The sequence below is a fragment of the Notolepis coatsorum genome (genome assembly GCF_963971535.1).
Source record: "Notolepis coatsorum genome assembly, chromosome: 2".
Lineage (NCBI taxonomy): Eukaryota > Metazoa > Chordata > Actinopteri > Aulopiformes > Paralepididae > Notolepis > Notolepis coatsorum.
In genome coordinates, this window is record NC_140166.1 from 132,251,818 (window position 1) to 132,272,927 (window position 21,110).

The 21,110-nt window shown below is 47.4% G+C and overlaps 1 protein-coding gene across 1 annotated transcript in view; it reads left to right on the forward strand.

Annotated features, from left to right (window-relative positions):
* The window catches only part of LOC311223526 (activating signal cointegrator 1 complex subunit 3-like), a gene marked incomplete at its 5' end in the record, with an annotated part of 261,463 nt that overhangs the window by 130,326 nt on the left and 110,027 nt on the right, over positions 1–21,110 (forward strand). The window contains 2 exon segments of the mRNA XM_084308307.1: positions 6,067–6,258; positions 11,308–11,532. Coding sequence (XP_084164433.1) covers positions 6,067–6,258; positions 11,308–11,532 — 417 coding nt within the window.

Below are 21,110 nucleotides of genomic sequence, written 5' to 3' on the forward strand. Positions count from 1 at the left end.
TCATTATGACTTTAAAAACATAGCCATTAACATTACATAGGCCTACACACACATCTTGCCATAGCATTAGCAGTTTGTACAACACAACGCATGTTGAACTATGGTAGCCCGCTAGCTAATACAGTCAATGCAATGTTATCGTAGCTACTAGCTAGCAGAGGAGGAAATGGGAGTCTGAGAGGCGGGGTGTTTAAAGACAATGATAGGCGTTTATTCAACATCCAAGAAGGCTAACATACAACTGTGTTTTACTAACTCCAACCGGGACTATTGCCGCTTTTCCACTGCATGCCATCACCTCCTAACGTTACCGGAGATGAAGGTCCCACACGCTAAAATGTCTGTGTGGACCCGCCAACACATAGATAGTTCCAACTCACCGAATTACGTAATCAACCACAGTTGCACTCAATATTTAAATAATATTAGTATAAATAAATGTAGACAGTTAACACTTTAATCGCCGTTGACGCTGAAACACATCTTTCCCCGCCATGCTCATTCTGCCGAAGACGCTGGACAGCGTCTTTGATATTAATATTTCAAAAATCTGTGATCGAAATCATATTTCTCCCCCGGAGACATGAGATGTACTGTTGAGCCCCTCTCAACTCTACAACGGTTCAAGAGCGCCATCTGGTGGCCGATCGGCGGATCGCACAGGGCATAAACAGGAAGTGGAAGCTGGTGCTCATTTCAATTCGGTCCGATCACTCGCTAATAGTCCCAGGACTCGAGCTGATCACAACGGATAGTGATCCGTTACCAATAACTCGATAAACAACATGATTTGGACGTATATACTATTATACAACCTGGAAATGGATCGGATATTTCGACATCCCATAATAGAAAAGATTCTGTTCCACGCTCATCTCCCAACGGCGAGAGGAAGCTACGGTGAGTTTCAGCGTTATTTTTTAATGTCTTCGATACTAACTGCTCTGGTATACCTTGCCATACCAAAACGACGCCCCTGACGAGTCCTGGACTCGAGTACTACAACACTGGAACGGACTTCCTGGTGACTTTTCAAGGCTTCATGTAGTATATCTCCACCTCTGTTCACCGCCGGTGGCAGTGCGAAAGGCAGGCCGAGACCCACCGACACACACACTTCATACACACAATGAGCACGGAGCGAGTCGGAGACGGGGCACGTCTCCGGTAATGGACACCGGTGCGGTCCTTTGTAAACGTTAATCAGGCGGCCGTTTCCACCGCGATGATGAAGCAGAGAAACCACTTTCCACGAGCCCGGCGACCGGGGGGTCGACACAAGAGAAGACCGATTTGGGAGTTCCTTATCATCCGAGGAAGAGAAAGAAGAAAAGAGGCCTGGAATTCTTCATTAAAATTCAAGGAGAATACGGCTCGGTGGGAAATTGGGTATTCTAATTCCAATTCTAAAGCAAATATTCCTTTCAATTATTGCTCTGAGGATAAGCCTCTGATTTTGGGACAGTTTTACCGGCGCCTTGTCTCACTCTGAGAGAGTTTCCCAGCAGGGCTGTGCGGCTCAGAGGTCGCTGGTGGTGTTCAGTGACGGGAGGCGTCGCTGTGTCGTCCATCACCGGGCGAACCCTGGTGCTCTCTGCTCATGGTGCACGTCTCGTTCTTATACTCTTTACTCTCTGCGTCTACACACGCGCACACAAACACACACACAAACACACTTACAGACACACACACACACACATAGAGACACGTATACACAAACACACTTCCACTGTGACACACAAACGCACACACACGCACACACACACACACTTACAGACTAAGGTTGTCCCCGAAGCCTGTTTTTGGGATTCGAACTTCGTCAGGGTTTTTCGAACAAACGTTCGAACCTTCGTTTTTAATTAAAGTTTTTATTTTTATTTTTATTTAAATATATATTTTTTTATAATTATTATATATATATATATATATATATATATATATATATATATATATATATATATATATATATTTAATATATATATTAAATATCCTCAAACTAAATCCTCAATTTGAATAAAGTGATTAATCTGATTAAATTAGTATTTTCTTTTTTTATTGAATCAACTTTCCAGCCCCAGACCCAGCCCAGGGAAAAGCCCCCCAGCCCAACTAAATCAATTCAATCAACTTTCTTTAATGAATATAACTCATCAGTTTATTTTATTACTATAATATTAGTGTAGCCTAATCTTTATCTGCAACTGTGAAGAAAAACCCCCATTGGTTTAAACAGAATGAAAAAAATAAAAAATAAAATAAAATTAAGTAAAAAAATATATATATATATTTATTAAAAAAATGTAATTCAAATGTTGATTTAGTATTTGAATGCCAACGTAATGAACGAAGGTTCGAACGTTTGGGCTCAGCCCTATTACAGACACACACACATACAGACACGTACTGTATACACAGACACACTTCCACTTTGACACACACACACACACACACTCTTACAGACACATATACACAGACACACTTCCACTTTGACACACACACACACACACACACACACTCTTACAGACACATATACACAGACACACTTCCACTTTGACACACACACACACACACACACACACACACACACACACACACACACACACACACACACACTCTTACAGACACATATACACAGACACACTTCCACTGTGACACACACACACACACACACTCTTACAGACACATATACACAGACACACTTCCACTTTGACACACACACACACACACACACTCTTACAGACACATATACACAGACACACTTCCACTTTGACACACACACACACACACTCTTACAGACACATATACACAGACACACTTCCACTTTGACACACAAACACACACACTCTTACAGACACATATACACAGACACACTTCCACTGTGACACACACTCTTTCTCTCTCGCACAGCGGGACAGTAGCCGGCTGTAATGGGCTTTCTCTGTGCGGCGTGGAGGCATGTCTGGTGCTGACCTCCGTTTAGATGCCCAGAGAGAGAGAGAGAGAGACAACCTCTGATGAGGAAGCCATTATTACCGCCCAGCCAGGTCCCAGCCGTGTGTGTGTGTGTGTGTGTGTGTGTGTGTGTGTGTGTGTGTGTGTGTGTGTGTGTGTGTGTGTGTGTGTGTGTGTGTGTGTGTGTGTGTGTGTGTGTGTGTGTGTGTGTGTGTGTGTGTGTGTGTGTGTGTGTGTGTGTGTGTGTGTGTGTGTGTGTGTGTGTGTGTGTGTGTGTGTGTGTGTCATCTCTCACTGCCTGTCTGTCTGTCTCTTACTGTCATCTCTCACTGCCTGTCTGTCTGTCTCTTACTGTCATCTCTCACTGCCTGTCTGTCTGTCTCTTACTGTCATCTCTCACTGCCTGTCTGTCTGTCTCTTACTGTCATCTCTCACTGCCTGTCTGTCTGTCTCTTACTGTCATCTCTCACTGTCTGTCTAATAACAAATAACAATTTTACCATTATTAAAAAAATATGTTCCTCCTGCCTCATTACTGTGGTCCTTTTATTTAACATTTAAGTGCGTTTGTTTTCAGGTTTGTATCTTTTATAATGAACCAACTGAGAAAGTGTGTAAATCACTAATAGAACAAAAACAACAAACTGTGTGTGTGTGTCAAGTCAAGTCAAGTCAAGTCAAGTAATTTATTTATAGAGCACATTTAAAAGCTCGAGAGCCAACCAAAGTGCTGTACAGTACAGTCAAAGCATAAAATCAATGTCCTATAAAATACACAAATACAAAAAGGCACAACAGGACAGGGCAGTACATTAAAAAAATAGGACAAGCGGAAAGGGGAGCACAAAGTACAGTATAGCACACCGGGGACAGAGGAGCACAAGAAGAGATACAAGAGGGAGGGGGCAGAATAAAATTGCACAGGAGTGTGTGGGTTAGGGAGTGGGAGAATCAGGATTAATCCAAGGCTAGGGAATAAAAGTGGGTTTTTAAACGGGCCTTAAATGTCTCCAGCGTAGGGGCAGATCGCGTGTGTGTGTGTGTGTGTGTGTATGCATGTGTGTATGTGTGTGTCTAGAGAGAGAGAGGGGTGTGTGTGTGTGTGAGTGACAGTGTATGTATGTATGTATATTGTGTGCGTGAGTGATAGTGTATGTCTGTATGCGCGTGTGTGTGTGTGTGTGTGAGTGACAGTGTATGTCTGTGTGTGAATGTGTCTAGAGAGAGAGACAGTGACAGTGTGTACAGTATGTACATGTCTGTGTGCACAAAACGGTGTGTGTGTGCGTGTGTCTCTGTGTTCGTGTGTGTCTGTGTGCGTGTGTCTCTGTGTTCGTGTGTCTCTGTGTGCGTGTGCAGTGCCACGCTCCACTTTAGAAGAGTAACTTCTCGCTCGACTGGAGGAACTGAGACAACCTGGTGGTCAAAACAAGTTAATCCTGAAGCCTGAACCACTTCAGCCAGACTCACACAGACCTCAGATCAGTCGAACATGATCCACGTAGGATATCCCACCTCTGACGGGGTGTTAAAGCTGAGCTGCTGCCTTCACTTGTGTCGCCTAAACCATCTGTCTATGTCTCTCCGTCCTCTCCTCTACCCCTCCACCTCCCTAACTCTGCTCCCCTCCATCCCTCCTCCTATCCACCTCCCTCTCTCCTCCCCTCCACCTCCCTAACTCTGCTCCCCTCCATCCCTCCTCCTATCCACCTCCCTCTCTCCTCCCCTCCACCTCCCTAACTCTGCTCCCCTCCATCCCTCCTCCTATCCACCTCCCTCTCTCCTCCCCTCCACCTCCCTAACTCTGCTCCCCTCCATCCCTCCTCCTATCCACCTCCCTAACTATCCTCCCCTCCACCTCCCTAACTATCCTCCCCTCCACCTCCCTAACTCTGCTCCCCTCCATCCCTCCTCCTATCCACCTCCCTAACTATCCTCCCCTCCACCTCCCTAACTCTCCTCCCCTCCACCTCCCTAACTCTCCTCCCCTCCACCTCCCTAACTATCCTCCCCTCCACCTCCCTAACTCTCCTCCCCTCCACCTCCCTAACTATCCTCCCCTCCACCTCCCTAACTATCCTCCCCTCCACCTCCCTAACTATCCTCCCCTCCACCTCCCTAACTATCCTCCCCTCCTCCCCCCTAACTCTCCTTCCCTCCACCTCCCTCTCTCCTCCCCTCCACCTCCCTAACTATACTTCCCTCCTCCCCCCTAACTCTCCTTCCCTCCACCTCCCTCTCTCCTCCCATCCACCTCCCTAACTCTACTTCCCTCCACCTCCCTAACTCTCCTCCCCTCCACCTCCCTCTCTCCTCCCCTCCACCTCCCTAACTATCCTCCCCTCCACCTCCCTCTCTCCTCCCCTCCACCTCCCTAACTCTCCTCCCCTCCACCTCCCTCTCTCCTCCCCTCCACCTCCCTAACTCTCCTCCCCTCCACCTCCCTCTCTCCTCCCCTCCACCTCCCTAACTCTCCTCCCCTCCACCTCCCTAACTCTACTTCCCTCCACCTCCCTAACTCTCCTTCCCTCCACCTCCCTAACTCTCCTTCCCTCCACCTCCCCCTCTCCTTCCCTCCACCTCCCTAACTCTCCTCCCCTCCACCTCCCTAATTCTCCTTCCCTTCACCTCCCTAACTATCCTTCCCTCCACCTCCCTCTATCCTTCCATCCACCTCCCTAACTATCCTCCCCTCCACCTCCCTAACTATCCTCCCCTCCACCTCCCTAACTATCCTCCCCTCCCTCTCTCCTCCCCTCCACCTCCCTAACTATCCTCCCATCCCTCTCTCCTCCCCTCCACCTCCCTAACTATCCTCCCCTCCACCTCCCTAACTCTCCTCCCCTCCCTCTCTCCTCCCCTCCACCTCCCTAACTATCCTCCCCTCCCTCCCTCATTCTATACATCCATCAATCCCTCATCCATACATCATCCATCCATCCCCTCTAACCATCCACATCCTTACCTATCATCCATCCATCCATCCATCTCTCCCTCCATCAACCCCCCTAACCTTTCATCCTTCCTTCCCTCTTTCTCTTCCCTCCCTCCTCCCTCCCCCATCCCTCCATCCCCCCCTCCCTCCCTTCACCCCCCCTCCCTCCCTCTCCTCAGGTCCAGCGCTCCAGGAACAAGCAGATGAGGGAGATGTTCCCGGACGGTTTGGGGATCCACCACGCCGGCATGCTGCGCGCCGACCGCACCCTGATGGAGACCATGTTCACCAGGGGCTACATAAAGGCGCTGGTCTGCACCGCCACGCTGGCCTGGGGGGTCAACCTGCCGGCCCACGCCGTCATCATCAAGGTCCGTCCAGTCTTCCTTTATTAACCCCTTTTCACTGCCACACTACAGAAGGTTAACCCTTTACTATCACACTACCGACGGTCAACCGATGTTGTGTGACAGTGAAAGGGTTAACCTTCTGTGTATTGTCGCAGTGAAGGGGTTAACCTTCTGTGTATTGTCGCAGTGAAAGGGTTAACCGTTTGGTAGTGCGGCAGTGAAAGGGTTAATCCCCTCGGGGAGATCAAGTGGCATAGCAATAATAGTAGTCATCAATCATAGTAATTGTTGGAGCCAGATTATGTCCTTAACACTTTAATCGCCAATGACGTGTTTTCACGTCATTCGGAGCCATGCTCATTCTGCCGAAGACGCCGTAACTCGTCTTTGATATCAATAATTCAAAAATCTGTGATCGAAATCATATTTCTCCTCCGGAGCCATGAGATGTACTGGTGAGCTCCACTCAACTGTCTAACGGTTCGAGAGCGCCATCTGGTGGCCGATCGGCAGAGGGAGGGGCGCGCCAAACAGGAAGTGCTCACCCATATTTCGTCCGGGCACTCGCGATCGGTAGCCGGACTCCATCTCAACACACTGGATGATCAATCGCTCGCCCTAACTCAATAAACAACGTTATTTGGACGTATATAGTATTATGCAACCTGGAAATGGTTCATCAGGATCAACATCTCATAATCGAAAACGGTCTACTCCACGCTGATCGTCCAACGGCGCGAGGAACATACGGTAAGATCCAGCGTTATTTTCTAACGTATTCCATATAAACTGCTCTGATGACCATATAACCCACACTAGACGAATGGTATAATGTTGCCCACGGAATTATAAACACCCCCTCGCCCATCCGGTCAATATCAGATGATACGTAGTAACTTCTAGAACCACGCCCAGTTGAAATTTTTTATCTCGCGCCGATTGCTATCAAACTGTATTTCATCATCAATATAATGCATTTGGAGCTATAAATCAAGTTCTGGAGAAAGCTGCAGAAAACGATAAAAACACACTTATACTTTAGACCATATTTTAGTATGAATATGTGAATGAGAAAGTATATCGTTGCTACACCCTGAACAATGGATATAGGACATTGAATGGGCCATAATAATGGCAATCTAGCAATAGAATTTAAAAAGTTATAGCCCTGCAAAGAAGGGGAACTTCTCCATAGACAAATAGAGCTGGCTAGGGATGGTAAATTATGAATTTAACCCATGGCGATCAAAGTGTTAATATTTATTTAGTTAAATATATGAAGCAATATTGTTTGGAAAACTATTTGAAATTAACTTGATTGATAACATCTTTTATTTGATATGACTTGGATGTGTGTTGCTTCGACAACGTGGAGGCGTGTCTGGTCCAGCCCATTTTGAACCGGTGATTACAGCACCCGAGTGTGTGAACTCACTTTATCAATGGAATGGTGCGCTAGTAAAAAACACGACACTGGAATGAATGCAAGGCACGCAGCCCACACGGTTTTTGACCGTCGCAAGCGCTATGGATTTGGAACTTTATAACTTGGAAACAGCCTACAGGACACCATGCAACGGGAATAAGCCAGCACACCTCCACGTTGTCTGGTAAGAACCCATCCACGCTAAACAAAGCTTCAAGTAAATGACAATAAACCAAACAATTCATCTCAGCTGTTTTCTTACGGAAAAGCGCATGCGTGCGTCAACCAAGGCTGTGGATTCCACAGTAATAATACACAGCAGTGAATATTCTTTTAAAGACAGGCATAAAATGAGCATGAAATTGACAAAAAAAATTCATAAGTATAAAATAGACGGCAGCAAAATAAACAAAGTCAAGGTAAGGCATAGAACATTAATCACATCGTTTTTCATATTAGGATGTAATATCTTAATAGGCCTCTTTGTTTACGGTTTACTCTCAGTTATGGCAGGATTCAGTCAGACAGCAGTAACAGTGATGATGGTCCACATGGGCGGGTGAATCGTCTGCAGTAGCCGGCTGCACACGTTGAAAGACCTGTTGCTATGGGGACATCACGCTATGACCTGTTGCTATGGGGACATCACGCTATGACCTGTTGCTATGGGGACATCACGCTATGACCTGTTGCCATGGGGACATCACGCTATGACCTGTTGCCATGGGGACATCACGCCACCATGTTGGTTGTTTTTGTTTTTTTGTTTGCCGGCGGTTTAAAGTCCCCATGATTTGATTCCACATATTTATGCGTTTCCTGTAAAAACCGGAAGCTAAGGGAGGGACTTGTCGTGGACATTGATTGGCGTTTACAGTAGCCAATAGCACTGAAGCTGCATTACAGTCGACCCATTAGCTAGCAATGTAAAAAGGTAATGTGAGCAACGATAAGCAACATTAGTAACGTTAGCTAGCAAGCTAATATTGACATATTATGTCTTGCATTGATTGTCACTTATACGCCAGTATCTGTCCCAACAATGACAAAAATAAAGTTGTTTTGTAGGTATTAAAATGTGATAAAAGAACTTAAACATCTATTTTGATTTCATGGGGGATTTAAGATTTGGTTTTAGTCTTTTAACTAAAACCTCTTTGTTTTTGTCACATTTTAGCCACACTGTCCAATTTAGCACATTTTAATTATACCCTAGTCATTATGTACATCCATTTCAGTCAGATTTCACTCAGTTTTAGACCTATCACAGAGAGCGAGTGGAGTCATACACTATGATGTGTACTTCCTTCTCTGTAAAACCACAAAACACACCTTAACTTAATTTGATGTTCAACAACCAGCTGAATACTCATTAGTCACTTAATAGATTTATTTTTATTTTGTCAGTTTTTAGCTGACAAACACAGCAAACATCATTTTAATCCAGGATTTCTTTGTAGTTTCAATTTCACAGTCTTTTAGTCTTAGTCTAGTTTTAGTCGGGTACCGCCAGTTGCTGACAAATCACTTTAAATACACGAAAATTTAAACGTCCTCATTCCGAACATACTGTAGGATTTATGATTTGTTTTGCCCTCGTGTTCGGTTCACTTAAGTAAGGTTCATATGCCCGTTAACATCGGCGGAATGTTTACATCGTTATTTATGTGCATAATCATGCAGAGTGCTTCATAAAAGTGGTGTTCCCTCGTGGGTGAGGGAGTTCGCTCTGCGCTACAAGTGTCCCCCTCGAGAGAGGCCACCAAAACACACTCTAATAACGGGAGGTGACACAGAGATTGCACCAATGGGATGGAAATGGAACGGTTCCTATCTCCTAATTGGCTGGAATTTACACCAATACCCTAGGCTCTGTTACCCACACTGTACCCACCAACGTTGAACTCTGTTGCCTACATTCAATTTATACCAACGTACTGCTTCCACCGTCTACAACTGCCCTCCACTGTTATCATAATAATCATAACTACCTACCCCATACTATAGTCTAATATGACTCTGCATGATGGCATGGCATGTACATACCTGCATATAATCTTTTTTTACATATCTGTAGATACTATATCTGTATATAGCCCTTACTGTACTACCAAGCTATTCTTCCTGTGGTCCGGCACTATATATATATATATATACACAACAATACAACAATATGCAATACATTACATCAATTAAATCATCAATTACATCATTTTCAACATCATTAACAATCTCATCCTCAGTTAAGGATGATATTGTACAAGATACTTATTAGTATAAAGTATTAAAATAAAATAATTTAAATCAAATAAATAGTGCTTCCTGAGCAGCACTCACTGCCATCAACATAAATACAATTAACAGTCAATTTGTTTTCACCGCTATGCCATAAGGGTTCAGTGCATGCTCGTTAGTAGATGGTATTTAAATTTTTTCTTGAAAGTGGTTTTGGATTCTATTTCAGCGAAATAGCTTGGCAATGAGTTCCATTCCATGATAGCTCTGTGAGTCACAGAAGATTTGAGTAGATTTGTTCTGGGTTTAGGTGCCAGTAGATGGCCTGACGTAGATGGCCGTGCGTGCAAAACCAGCCAGGGGGGGACGTCATCAGAATCAGAATGAGAATCAGAAAGGTCTTTATTGCCAAGTAGTTTAACCTCTTAACCCGTTCACTACCACACTACAGAAGGTTAACCCTTTCACTACCACACTACAGACGGTTAACCTTATGTAGTGTGGCAGTGAACGGGTTAATACTTTGACGTGTGGCAGTGAAATGGTTAACCTGCTGTATTGTCTCTGTGATGGCATGGCATGTACAATAGTTCTGTATATACATATGTATGCATATAATCTTTTTTTTACATATCTGTAGATACTATATATCTGTACATATCCCTTACCTACTCTTACTAGCTGGTCAGTATGACTTACTACCATAGTGTCTTTACGCCTGTATCACTGTACATGTTAATACTACAACTATGTACATACATCTGATTCTGATTAGCACTATAACTCAGTGGTACTCGTTATATATGTTATATCCAGTGTGTGAATAGAGCCTGTGTCTGCTCCAGTCTCTTAAGTGTGTGTGTGGGGGGGGTGTACCATAGATATATATAGAACACTAGATAGCTTACCCGCGCTGCCGGCCGATGGAGAGCGACGTCACTGAACCGCCGCCATCTTGCCCAGGTCAGCCTTGAGTGAGAGTGAGTGAGCTGCACAGACAAAAATACTCATAACTCGCTGAAATATTGACGGATTTACAAACGGGTTGGTTTATTACAAGCATTATTAACGTGGCTATGATTCAAGCGGTTTGTAAAAAAAAGAAACATCTTTAAATTTTTTTTTTTTATAAGCAAACCAACCCGTTTGTAAATCCGTCAATATTTCAGCGAGTTATGAGTATTTTTGTCTGTGCAGCTCACTCACTCTCACTCAAGGCTGACCTGCGCAAGATGGCGGCGGTTCAGTGACGCTGGTGACTCCACCTTAAGCTATCTAGTGTTCTATATATATCTATGGGGTGTACAGTGTTACAGGAAGCCAGACGGACTCGGTCGGTCTCCCCTTCGAGACGTCTCTCTCTCTCTCACGTCCCCCGTCCCTCTCGTCTCCCCACACGGTATAACCAGGGGACGCAGATCTACGACGCCAAGCGTGGCATGCTGGTGGACCTGGGCATCCTGGACGTCATGCAGATCTTCGGGCGCGCCGGCCGGCCCCAGTTCGACAAGTTCGGCGAGGGCACCATCATCACCAGCCACGAGAAGCTGAGCCACTACCTCACGCTGCTCACCCAGCAGAACCCCATCGAGAGCCAGTTCATGGACAGTCTGGCCGACAACCTCAACGCGGAGGTACGGAGGGTTTATTCTTATACGTGGCCATTTATGTGTTTATGTTTATTTAGGATCCCTGTAACTGAGGGGTACAATTCCCTGACTGTATTACTAGATATGATACTTACTACCACTACCTTTGTACTTAATATTCGGCCACCCAGTACTCGGCATAAATATATTATGATGAACACTGTCACGTAGATGAAACGGATCCAACACAAATGTACGAATTAGAAATAGGTCTTTATTTCTACACAGCGATGGTGTGTAGAGCAAGCACTTAATCAAATCAATCACATTTATGAATGGGAATTAGTATGCACTTTTATGGCAAGAGTATTCATCGGTATATCAATAGAGAATGTCCAATCTCTGAAGGCGCAGGTGGTACATATACGACCTGGAATAGTTTAAGGAATAACAGCAATGATACTTGAATGATTATATACTGGATACACTAGGGGGGGTTAATCCGGTCGCTTGTAAGCCGACAGGAGTAGGAAGGGGGGGGGGTAGAATCCGGCTGCCTCATCCGGCCAAGGGTATCCCAGGTGAACCCACTGTAGTGCCGTTCAATGCGCCGGCGATCCTTGGACCACAGATGAAAGCAGGTGGACTCTTTGTGGGCCGGCGTCCTCCGGTCCACGGAGGAGAGACGTGAAGCGACCTCGTCTTGCAGAGCGTCTCCTCACCTTGCGTCCTCTCCAGGGGGGGGGGTTCCAACACACGGCAGTGTCGGGGGTCTTTATCCATGGAATAATCAACGTATACAAAGCATAATCCGTGCCGGGGAAGGCGGGCTGTCGTCGGTAGAATAATCCGGTATACAGGTCCACTCGCTCGTCGGCTCTGGGGCTCCTCGGGTGCAGCTTCACGTGGGGTCAACCACCCTGGATAAGCAGCCAGTTCTCTGCCCGAAACGATGGGGTACTGACTACGGTAGTATTCTCACCGCACGAAGCACTATATATTAACAGACTATTATTAGCTTAATAGACTACGTCCAACTCGACGATATAGTGCCAAATATGACTATTCAAATATTAATATACACGATGTCTCAATACCGATGGTAAGCCGAACTTGGCCTTACTCCCACACGTGGCGTCGCGGGGAGGCTTTACGTCTGTGACTCTATTGGAGGGTAAGAAACTGGACTGAAAAGGAAGTCCTACTTTAGTAGCGCAGTATATATACGCACTATGAACAAATAGTCCCATTAGTGGTGCGGTAGCCAGATTCCTACGCGGAACTAGGACTTGTTCGTACATGTTGAGCGGTACGTTTGAACTGGGTCTGGGGGGTATGGCAGCCTGGCACCAAGGTCTCGACCAATAGTAGAATGGAGACTATTATGGGATGTTCAGTAGGCTAGAATGGATATTCAATGCATATTGTACAAGGAATATACAAGGGATATCAGGGAATATTAGAGAATATACAAATACAATTAAATATATATATATAAATAAATATATATATTCGGTTTAATCTGGCCCTTCACAACAGCCACCCCCTGATTGGTCCCAGACCTAATCAGTTAAACAGAGACAGATTAATCGCGTTGTCTATTTACACATAAGGGTTTGCTGTAGGGGTCAGTCAACTTCACAAAGTCATAGGGTTATAGGGTCATGGTCATCATCGATTGTGTCTGGGAGTCGGGGCAGTTCTATGAGCCTCGCCACGGGACGGGTGTAAGTGCGACCCTGGACAAGCACTTCAGCTGCTCGGACCTTGCCGTCGGCACCGGTGATCACTTTGCTTACGCGGCCGGCCGGCCACATAGCTCTGGGCAGTGATTGATCAATAATCATGACGACTGTTCCTTCTGTCAAATTGTCTCTCTCCTTTACCCACTTCTGGCGGGTCTGTAGAGACGGTAGGTAGTGCAGTAGGAAACTGCTCCAAAACTTGTCGGCTAATACTTCGCTGTACCTCCACATTCGTCGGCCGTTCGCTTCTTCAGGCCGGTACATTGTCTGGGGTAATGTGGGATCTAGCCGCCCCATCAGGAGTGTGTTGGGGTCTGCGGAGATAACAGTGCTCAATCCACAGAACACAGGCTTCTTATTCTCAGCCTCCTCCTGACTGGCTTCCCTCGGGATAGGCGTGGGCCACTCTCCTTCCGGGAGCTTTAGGAATGCTGGGCCGTCACTGTAGACATTGCGACGGGTGAGGTCATCTAGGGGCATCCCCCGGGTGATGACGTCAGCTGGGTTCTGTTTTGTATCAACGTAGCGCCACTCTGTTTCTCCGGTTAACTCTTCGGTTAAGTCTTGAATCTCGGTGACTCTGACTCCCACGAAGACTTTGTACTTGCATGAGTCCGATTTGATCCAGGCGAGTACTGTCGTGGAATCTGACCACAGGATTGTTCTAGACACCGGTATGGTGAGCTCACGTTGGATGAGCGTGGCTAGGTGCGCTCCGGCTAGGGCTGCGCAGAGCTCTAGACGTGGGATAGATTGTTGCTTGCGTGGGGCTATTCTCGAGCGGGCGAGGACAAATGCTGTGTAGATCTCTCCCCCCCTTTCTTGGGCCCGCAAGTAGGCTACTGATCCGTATGCGACCTCTGAGGCGTCACTGAAGACATGTAAGTCCATTTTACATGTCTCTGGCCTCACCGTGGGTGGGAAGTAGCTTCGGCGCATATTAACGCCTGGGAGTGAGTGGAGCTCCATCTCCCACTCTCTCCAGGTGGATGCAAGGTGTGCGGGAATGGGGTCGTCCCAGCCCTGGTCCTTGTCCCACAATGCTCGTACAATCATTTTTGCCCTGGTGGTGTACGGTAGAATACATCCTAGCGGGTCATATTGTCGGGCGAGTGTCGTGTACACACTCCGTCTGGTGGTCGGCGCCGCCGCCGGCCTTCCCTGCTCCGTAGTCAGGGGCTTGTGTCTGTAGTGAAGCGAATCTGTTTTGAATCGCCACACCAATCCCAGGGTCATCTCCTGGGCTTCTCCCGGGATTGTAGCCATCCAGGTCTCGCTGCTGGCTGCCTTGTCCTCGGAGGAGAGGCTGCGCAGTACTTGCGGATCGCTGCTGGCCCACTGCCTGAGATCAAAGCCGCCTTTGATCAATGAGGCGCGGAGTTTAATCAGGAGAGCCTCGGCTTCTTCCTGGGTTGAAAGGCTTTGTAGACAGTTGTCTACGTAGAAGCTGTTCTTTACGCTGTGTCGGACCTCTTCGTCCGCTGCTGGGTCCTCTGCTACATGTTTCTGTAGTGCAAATGTAGCACAGCAGGGGCTGCACGTCGTTCCGAAGGGGAGGACTTCCCATTGGTAGATGGCTGGGTGCTCATCTCCTGGCTTCTCTCTCCATAGGAACCGTAACAGGGGCTTGTCCTCCTCTACTAATCTCACCTGCAGGAACATTCCTTTAATGTCCCCGCTGATGGCCACCTTTTCCTGGCGGAAGTGGAGTAGAACGCCGAGTAGGGAGGGGCCGAGTGTGGGACCGGGCAGTAACTCTTTATTCAGATTTTGGGATCCGATCTGGTAGCTGCAGTTAAATACTATGCGGTCTTTACCGTTGTGATGGACCTTGTGGTGAGGCACGTACCACGATTCAGTGGTCTGGTCAGCCTCTTTAATGTCCATCTTTGTGACGTGTCCCGCTGTGATGAGCTTCTCAATCTCAGCGCGGTATACACTCTCTTGGGCGGGGTTCTTGGCTAAGCGCCGCTCCGTGTTCAGCAGGTACCGTTCTGTGGCGTCTGTCTTGGCGTGGAAAGTAGGCATTCCTTCTCGCCGCAGGAGTGGCGTGGCGTATCTCAACACGCCGTTGACCGGGACTCTCTTGGTCCCTGTCTCGAGGAGGTGAATGGCGTAAATGTCATCTTTAGAGCGAATGTCTTTCTTTCCGTTCTTAAAGGGCATTTGTTCCAAGGTCCATAGCCGCTCTACGTGTTGCAGGAGTGCGGTTTCTCCCTCTGTGACTCGGGAGTGGAGACATCTAGTGGCTGTACTTCGGTTGAGAGATTTGGCGAGCGGGCCTTGGAGAGTCCATCCCAAACGGGTCTCGACTGCTGCAGGACAGCCTCGGGGTCCGGTATGAACCCGGTCTATCGGGACAATGAGGTCTGCATGGTCGGAGCCTATCAACAGGGTCGGCATAGCATTGTCTATGAGCGGGATCGGTAACTTGCGCAGATGTGCATATTTCTCCATCAGCTTGGCGACGGGGTATGTGTACCGCGACAGTCCTATTTCTTGGCTGGTGAAAGCGTCTGTAATCTGGTACTGTCGCTCAGGCTGGCCGCTTGCTGCGATAGAGAATGAGACATTCTCGCCCTTTATCGTCTTCAAATCTCGTCTTATTGTCCGAATTGTCATTTGGGTTTCGCTTCCCCGCAGCCCTAGCTGGGCCGCAGCGGAGGCGAGCAGAAGGGTCTTCTCGGACCCGTCATCGAGGACGGCGTAAGTGTCCAGGACTTTATTCTGGTAGCTTAGTGTCACACGCACTACTTTTAGGAGTACTCGGGCTCCACTGCTGCTGGCGGGATCGATGTACATGACGCTCGCTTTGCTGCTGGATGGTGCGGGTGAAGGGCGCCGTCTGTTACTGTCGTGAAGTATGTCCAGATGGGCTCCATCGCACTTGGTGCACCTTTTCTTTAAGCGGCATTCGGCTGCCATGTGTGAGCGCGCACAGCGAAAACAGCGCTTGTTGGACTTTATCCATTGACTTGCTTCCTCCGCGTTCAGCTTGGGGAAGGAGTCACATTGCGCTAGCCAGTGTTCTTTCTCACAGTAGGGGCACACTATCTTCCACTTCTCCGTTCTGGAGGGGGTACTGTGGCTCCTGCTGCTCGGTACTGACTCCGATTGGTGCATCACAGTCACCGATCTTCTTCCATCATTTAGTCGTCTGGTTCCTTCTCTGGAGCCAGGGGTGCTCCGTCCGAATGTATCTAGCCGTAGGCTGGTGACTTCTCTCGCCAGGAAGTCTGCTAGATCGAGGAGGTTCGGTTCGGGGCCATTCGGGTCTCGGTGGTCTCTCTGTCGCCTAAAACGCTCCTGTCGAGCGGGCGGCAGCTTCTCCAAGATCCTTTCCACATTTGAGTTGGCGTAAAGTTCATGCCTCCCCTTCTCTCTCTGCGCTCCCAATATCCCTACCAGGGACTGCACTCTGATGGACAGGTCGTCCAGTGCTCGATTGTCTATTGCTGGGGGTAAGCGGTCGATGTGTCGGATCTCCTGGATCACGTAATCCCATATGCGCCCATACCTCTGGTCCAATGCTACCAGCGCTGCTGTGTATGGGGTGGTGGAAGTCGCGTAGGCGAGCGCTATATTATGTGCGCGGGGTACCTTTAAGTGCTTCAGTAGGATGGCGTATTTGTGGCGTTCATCCAATACATCCACCAACATGGTCTCCAGACACATGCGGAGTTCTGTATACTGGGCCCGGTTCTCTTGGGTGAAGTCGGGTACCATAGGCGTGCCAATGTATGACGCTGACTGTGGATACATCGGCGAGCGTTGGGGGAGAGGCCTCCTAGGCGAGTCTCCTCCCGCTCCTTGGTATGGGCTGGTACCGGCAGTGTACCATGGCCCGCTTGTCCAGGTGCTGTTCCTCGGTGCGGGTCGTGCGTCGTGCTCACCCGTGTATAGAGTCGGGGGTCTGTAGCGCAGCTCCGCGGGAGTATAGCCTGGGCTGTACCGGACCTCCTGGTCCGGTAGAGTACTGTGCTGTCGTCGGGCGTGGTTCTCCTCCTCTTCCTCTTCGTCTTCAGTTAGGTCATCCAGCGCTTGTAGCCTCTGGTTTAGCCTCTCCACAGGATATGCTGCTCCTTCCCGGTTGCTAGGTCTCGCTTGGACCGGTGGGGGGAGGTGGTCTGTGGGGGGTATAGACCTCGTCTGTTGGTCAAGTTCAGGGTTGTTTACTCGGCTAGGGGATGCCGCCCTGGAGGTGTGTCTAGACGAGTTCCTGGAGCCTCTGGCGGAGGGAGAGGGTGTTGTCCGTCTGATCAGCTGTTCTATTAGTTGCGCTTGCTGTCTGTCGCGCTCTGCGTCCCGTAGAGCACCAGCAGCTGCTCGCTGGCTGTCTGCTCGGTCTCGGGCCACATTCTCTTCTCTCTGAATGCGTCTTATTTCTAGACGTATATGCTCTTCTTCGCTCCGCTGCTGGATCTGCAGTCGGTCGCGTTCAGCAGCGGCGTTCAGGCTGATGAGGAAGGCCTGCTGTAGGGTCCTCTCTGCCTCGCTGGGAGAAGGCGGTTGTATAGGGGAGCCTTCCCTCGGGGTACTCCTTGCGGAGCCTTGGAGCTCTATCTCCACGGTGCTCTCCCCGTCTTCTTCCGTGCCGAGTTCTCTCTCGGTAGCGTTGTATTCCTCCCGGGACTCATCGGGGACTACTTCTTCAGTACTGGCGGGGTGTGAAGTCATGTCTGGTTCCCACTGGTCCCCACCGTGAACTTGGTCAGTTACATTAGAACCCGTAGGGGCCTCTATGGTCGGGGTAGTCTGGGCGTTGGGGTTAGACATACTTTTACTTTCTAGTTTTACCGCGTTTACTGTTAGTAGAAGACTAGGTTGTTGACTGACAGCGTAAGCCTCTAAGTACTGAGGGAGCCGTCGTTCGCGCTGCGGGTGTTGGTTAGGAGGATCGTTTCGTGGAGTGTTCATCATAGGCCATTTCAATATTAATAACACTATATTAATATTACACTAATTACCCTCCGGCTCGAAGGACCAATTGTAACTGAGGGGTACAATTCCCTGACTGTATTACTAGATATGATACTTACTACCACTACCTTTGTACTTAATATTCGGCCACCCAGTACTCGGCATAAATATATTATGATGAACACTGTCACGTAGATGAAACGGATCCAACACAAATGTACGAATTAGAAATAGGTCTTTATTTCTACACAGCGATGGTGTGTAGAGCAAGCACTTAATCAAATCAATCACATTTATGAATGGGAATTAGTATGCACTTTTATGGCAAGAGTATTCGTCTGTATATCAATAGAGAATGTCCAATCTCTGAAGGCGCAGGTGGTACATATACGACCTGGAATAGTTTAAGGAATAACAGCAATGATACTTGAATGATTATATACTGGATACACTAGGGGGGGTTAATCCGGTCGCTTGTAAGCCGACAGGAGTAGGAAGGGGGGGGGGTAGAATCCGGCTGCCTCATCCGGCCAAGGGTATCCCAGGTGAACCCACTGTAGTGCCGTTCAATGCGCCGGCGATCCTTGGACCACAGATGAAAGCAGGTGGACTCTTTGTGGGCCGGCGTCCTCCGGTCCACGGAGGAGAGACGTGAAGCGACCTCGTCTTGCAGAGCGTCTCCTCACCTTGCGTCCTCTCCAGGGGGGGGGGGTTCCAACACACGGCAGTGTCGGGGGTCTTTATCCATGCAATAATCAACGTATACAAAGCATAATCCGTGCCGGGGAAGGCGGGCTGTCGTCGGTAGAATAATCCGGTATACAGGTCCACTCGCTCGTCGGCTCTGGGGCTCCTCGGGTGCAGCTTCACGTGGGGTCAACCACCCTGGATAAGCAGCCAGTTCTCTGCCCGAAACGATGGGGTACTGACTACGGTAGTATTCTCACCGCACGAAGCACTATATATTAACAGACTATTATTAGCTTAATAGACTACGTCCAACTCGACGATATAGTGCCAAATATGACTATTCAAATATTAATATACACGATGTCTCAATACCGATGGTAAGCCGAACTTGGCCTTACTCCCACACGTGGCGTCGCGGGGAGGCTTTACGTCTGTGACTCTATTGGAGGGTAAGAAACTGGACTGAAAAGGAAGTCCTACTTTAGTAGCGCAGTATACGCACTATGAACAAATAGTCCCATTAGTGGTGCGGTAGCCAGATTCCTACGCGGAACTAGGACTTGTTCGTACATGTTGAGCGGTACGTTTGAACTGGGTCTGGGGGGTATGGCAGCCTGGCACCAAGGTCTCGACCAATAGTAGAATGGAGACTATTATGGGATGTTCAGTAGGCTAGAATGGATATTCAATGCATATTGTACAAGGAATATACAAGGGATATCAGGGAATATTAGAGAATATACAAATACAATTAAATATATATATATAAATAAATATATATATTCGGTTTAATCTGGCCCTTCACAACAATCCCCATTAGCTTTTGAACTTGACAAAAGCTATTCTTCCTGGGGTCCGGCACTATATATATTAGGGATGTCCGATATTATCGGCCTACCGATATTATCGGCCGATATTGGCATAAAAATGTGATATCGGAAAATATCGGTATCGGTTTTCAATTTTTTTAATTTTTATTTATTGTCAAAGTATGCATAATATTGTGTTAATTACACAACAAGAGATATGTAATGTTAATTACCTGAAATTATTCCGTTTTTTTGGGGGGGAAACCCTGCATATATCGGTATCGGTTGATATCGGTTGATATCGGTATCGGAAATTAAGAGTTGGACAATATCGGTATATCGGTATCGGTAAAAAAGCCAATATCGAGCATCCCTAATATATATATATATATATATATATATATATATATATATAACAATTAGGGCTGTCAGTTTATCGCGTTAATTAGATTAATTAATTACACAGCAAATTATCGCGTTATGAAAATTGACGCAAAATTAATTACAGCCGACCTATATTTACTTTAGACAAGTGGCAAATCGGTGCGCTTTTATTTTGAAATCCACGCTTGAGTTGGGCGTATTAAACTTGGCCCATTGAATGACCCGTAGCCTACTTGATCGTCACTTCACACATGCGTCGTCTATCAAACAAAACAAACACACAAAGGAATTAGCTCAGCTGGAACAAGATGTCAGCATCACCCGAGGCGATACTCCTGGGACCTATGAACGGCAAGTTCAATTTCAAAAAGAATATAGATGGGACAGTAAACAAGACCATTGTAATATGTAGCTTATGTCAAAAAGAATTTGCGTATCACCGAAGCTGCTCTAGTCTAACGTATCACATGAACGCTAAACATGTCCAGGCAAGTTGTTCGAGCAGCTCCAGTGTAGCTGAATGAATGAATGAAAACTTTATTTAACAGATTGCAGAATGGGTACAATACAGTACGGCTCAATACATACAATTGTTAAGGGGATGCAGACCTGAGAAAGACGTTTGTCTTGTTTCCATCAGGGTCCCCCATTTTCAATTCATATAGACATTTATGACATACATAACATACATGACATTTATGGCATAGGGACATATAGGTATTTAGTACTGATACATTTGTGACATAGGCGGTATTCAAATATACAGTACTGTTACCCCTAGAGCTAACGTTAGCTCCAGAGCAACTCGCACGCTTCGTCAAACCACTCTTGGAGAATTACCGTTAGGCAAACGGTTGAGTAAATCCACCACAGACAAACTAACCAACAGCGTCGCGAAGTGGATAGCAAAATCTTGTAGGCCAATAGCTATAGTGGAAGATAAGGGTTTAGCGGAGTCATTTCGAATAGCGTCGTCTGACCCAAATTACAAGCTACCCTCGAGAGCTACAGTGATGAAAAGGATCCACAACATGTATGACACAGAGAGGGAGGCGAGGGAAGAAGTGTTGGCACG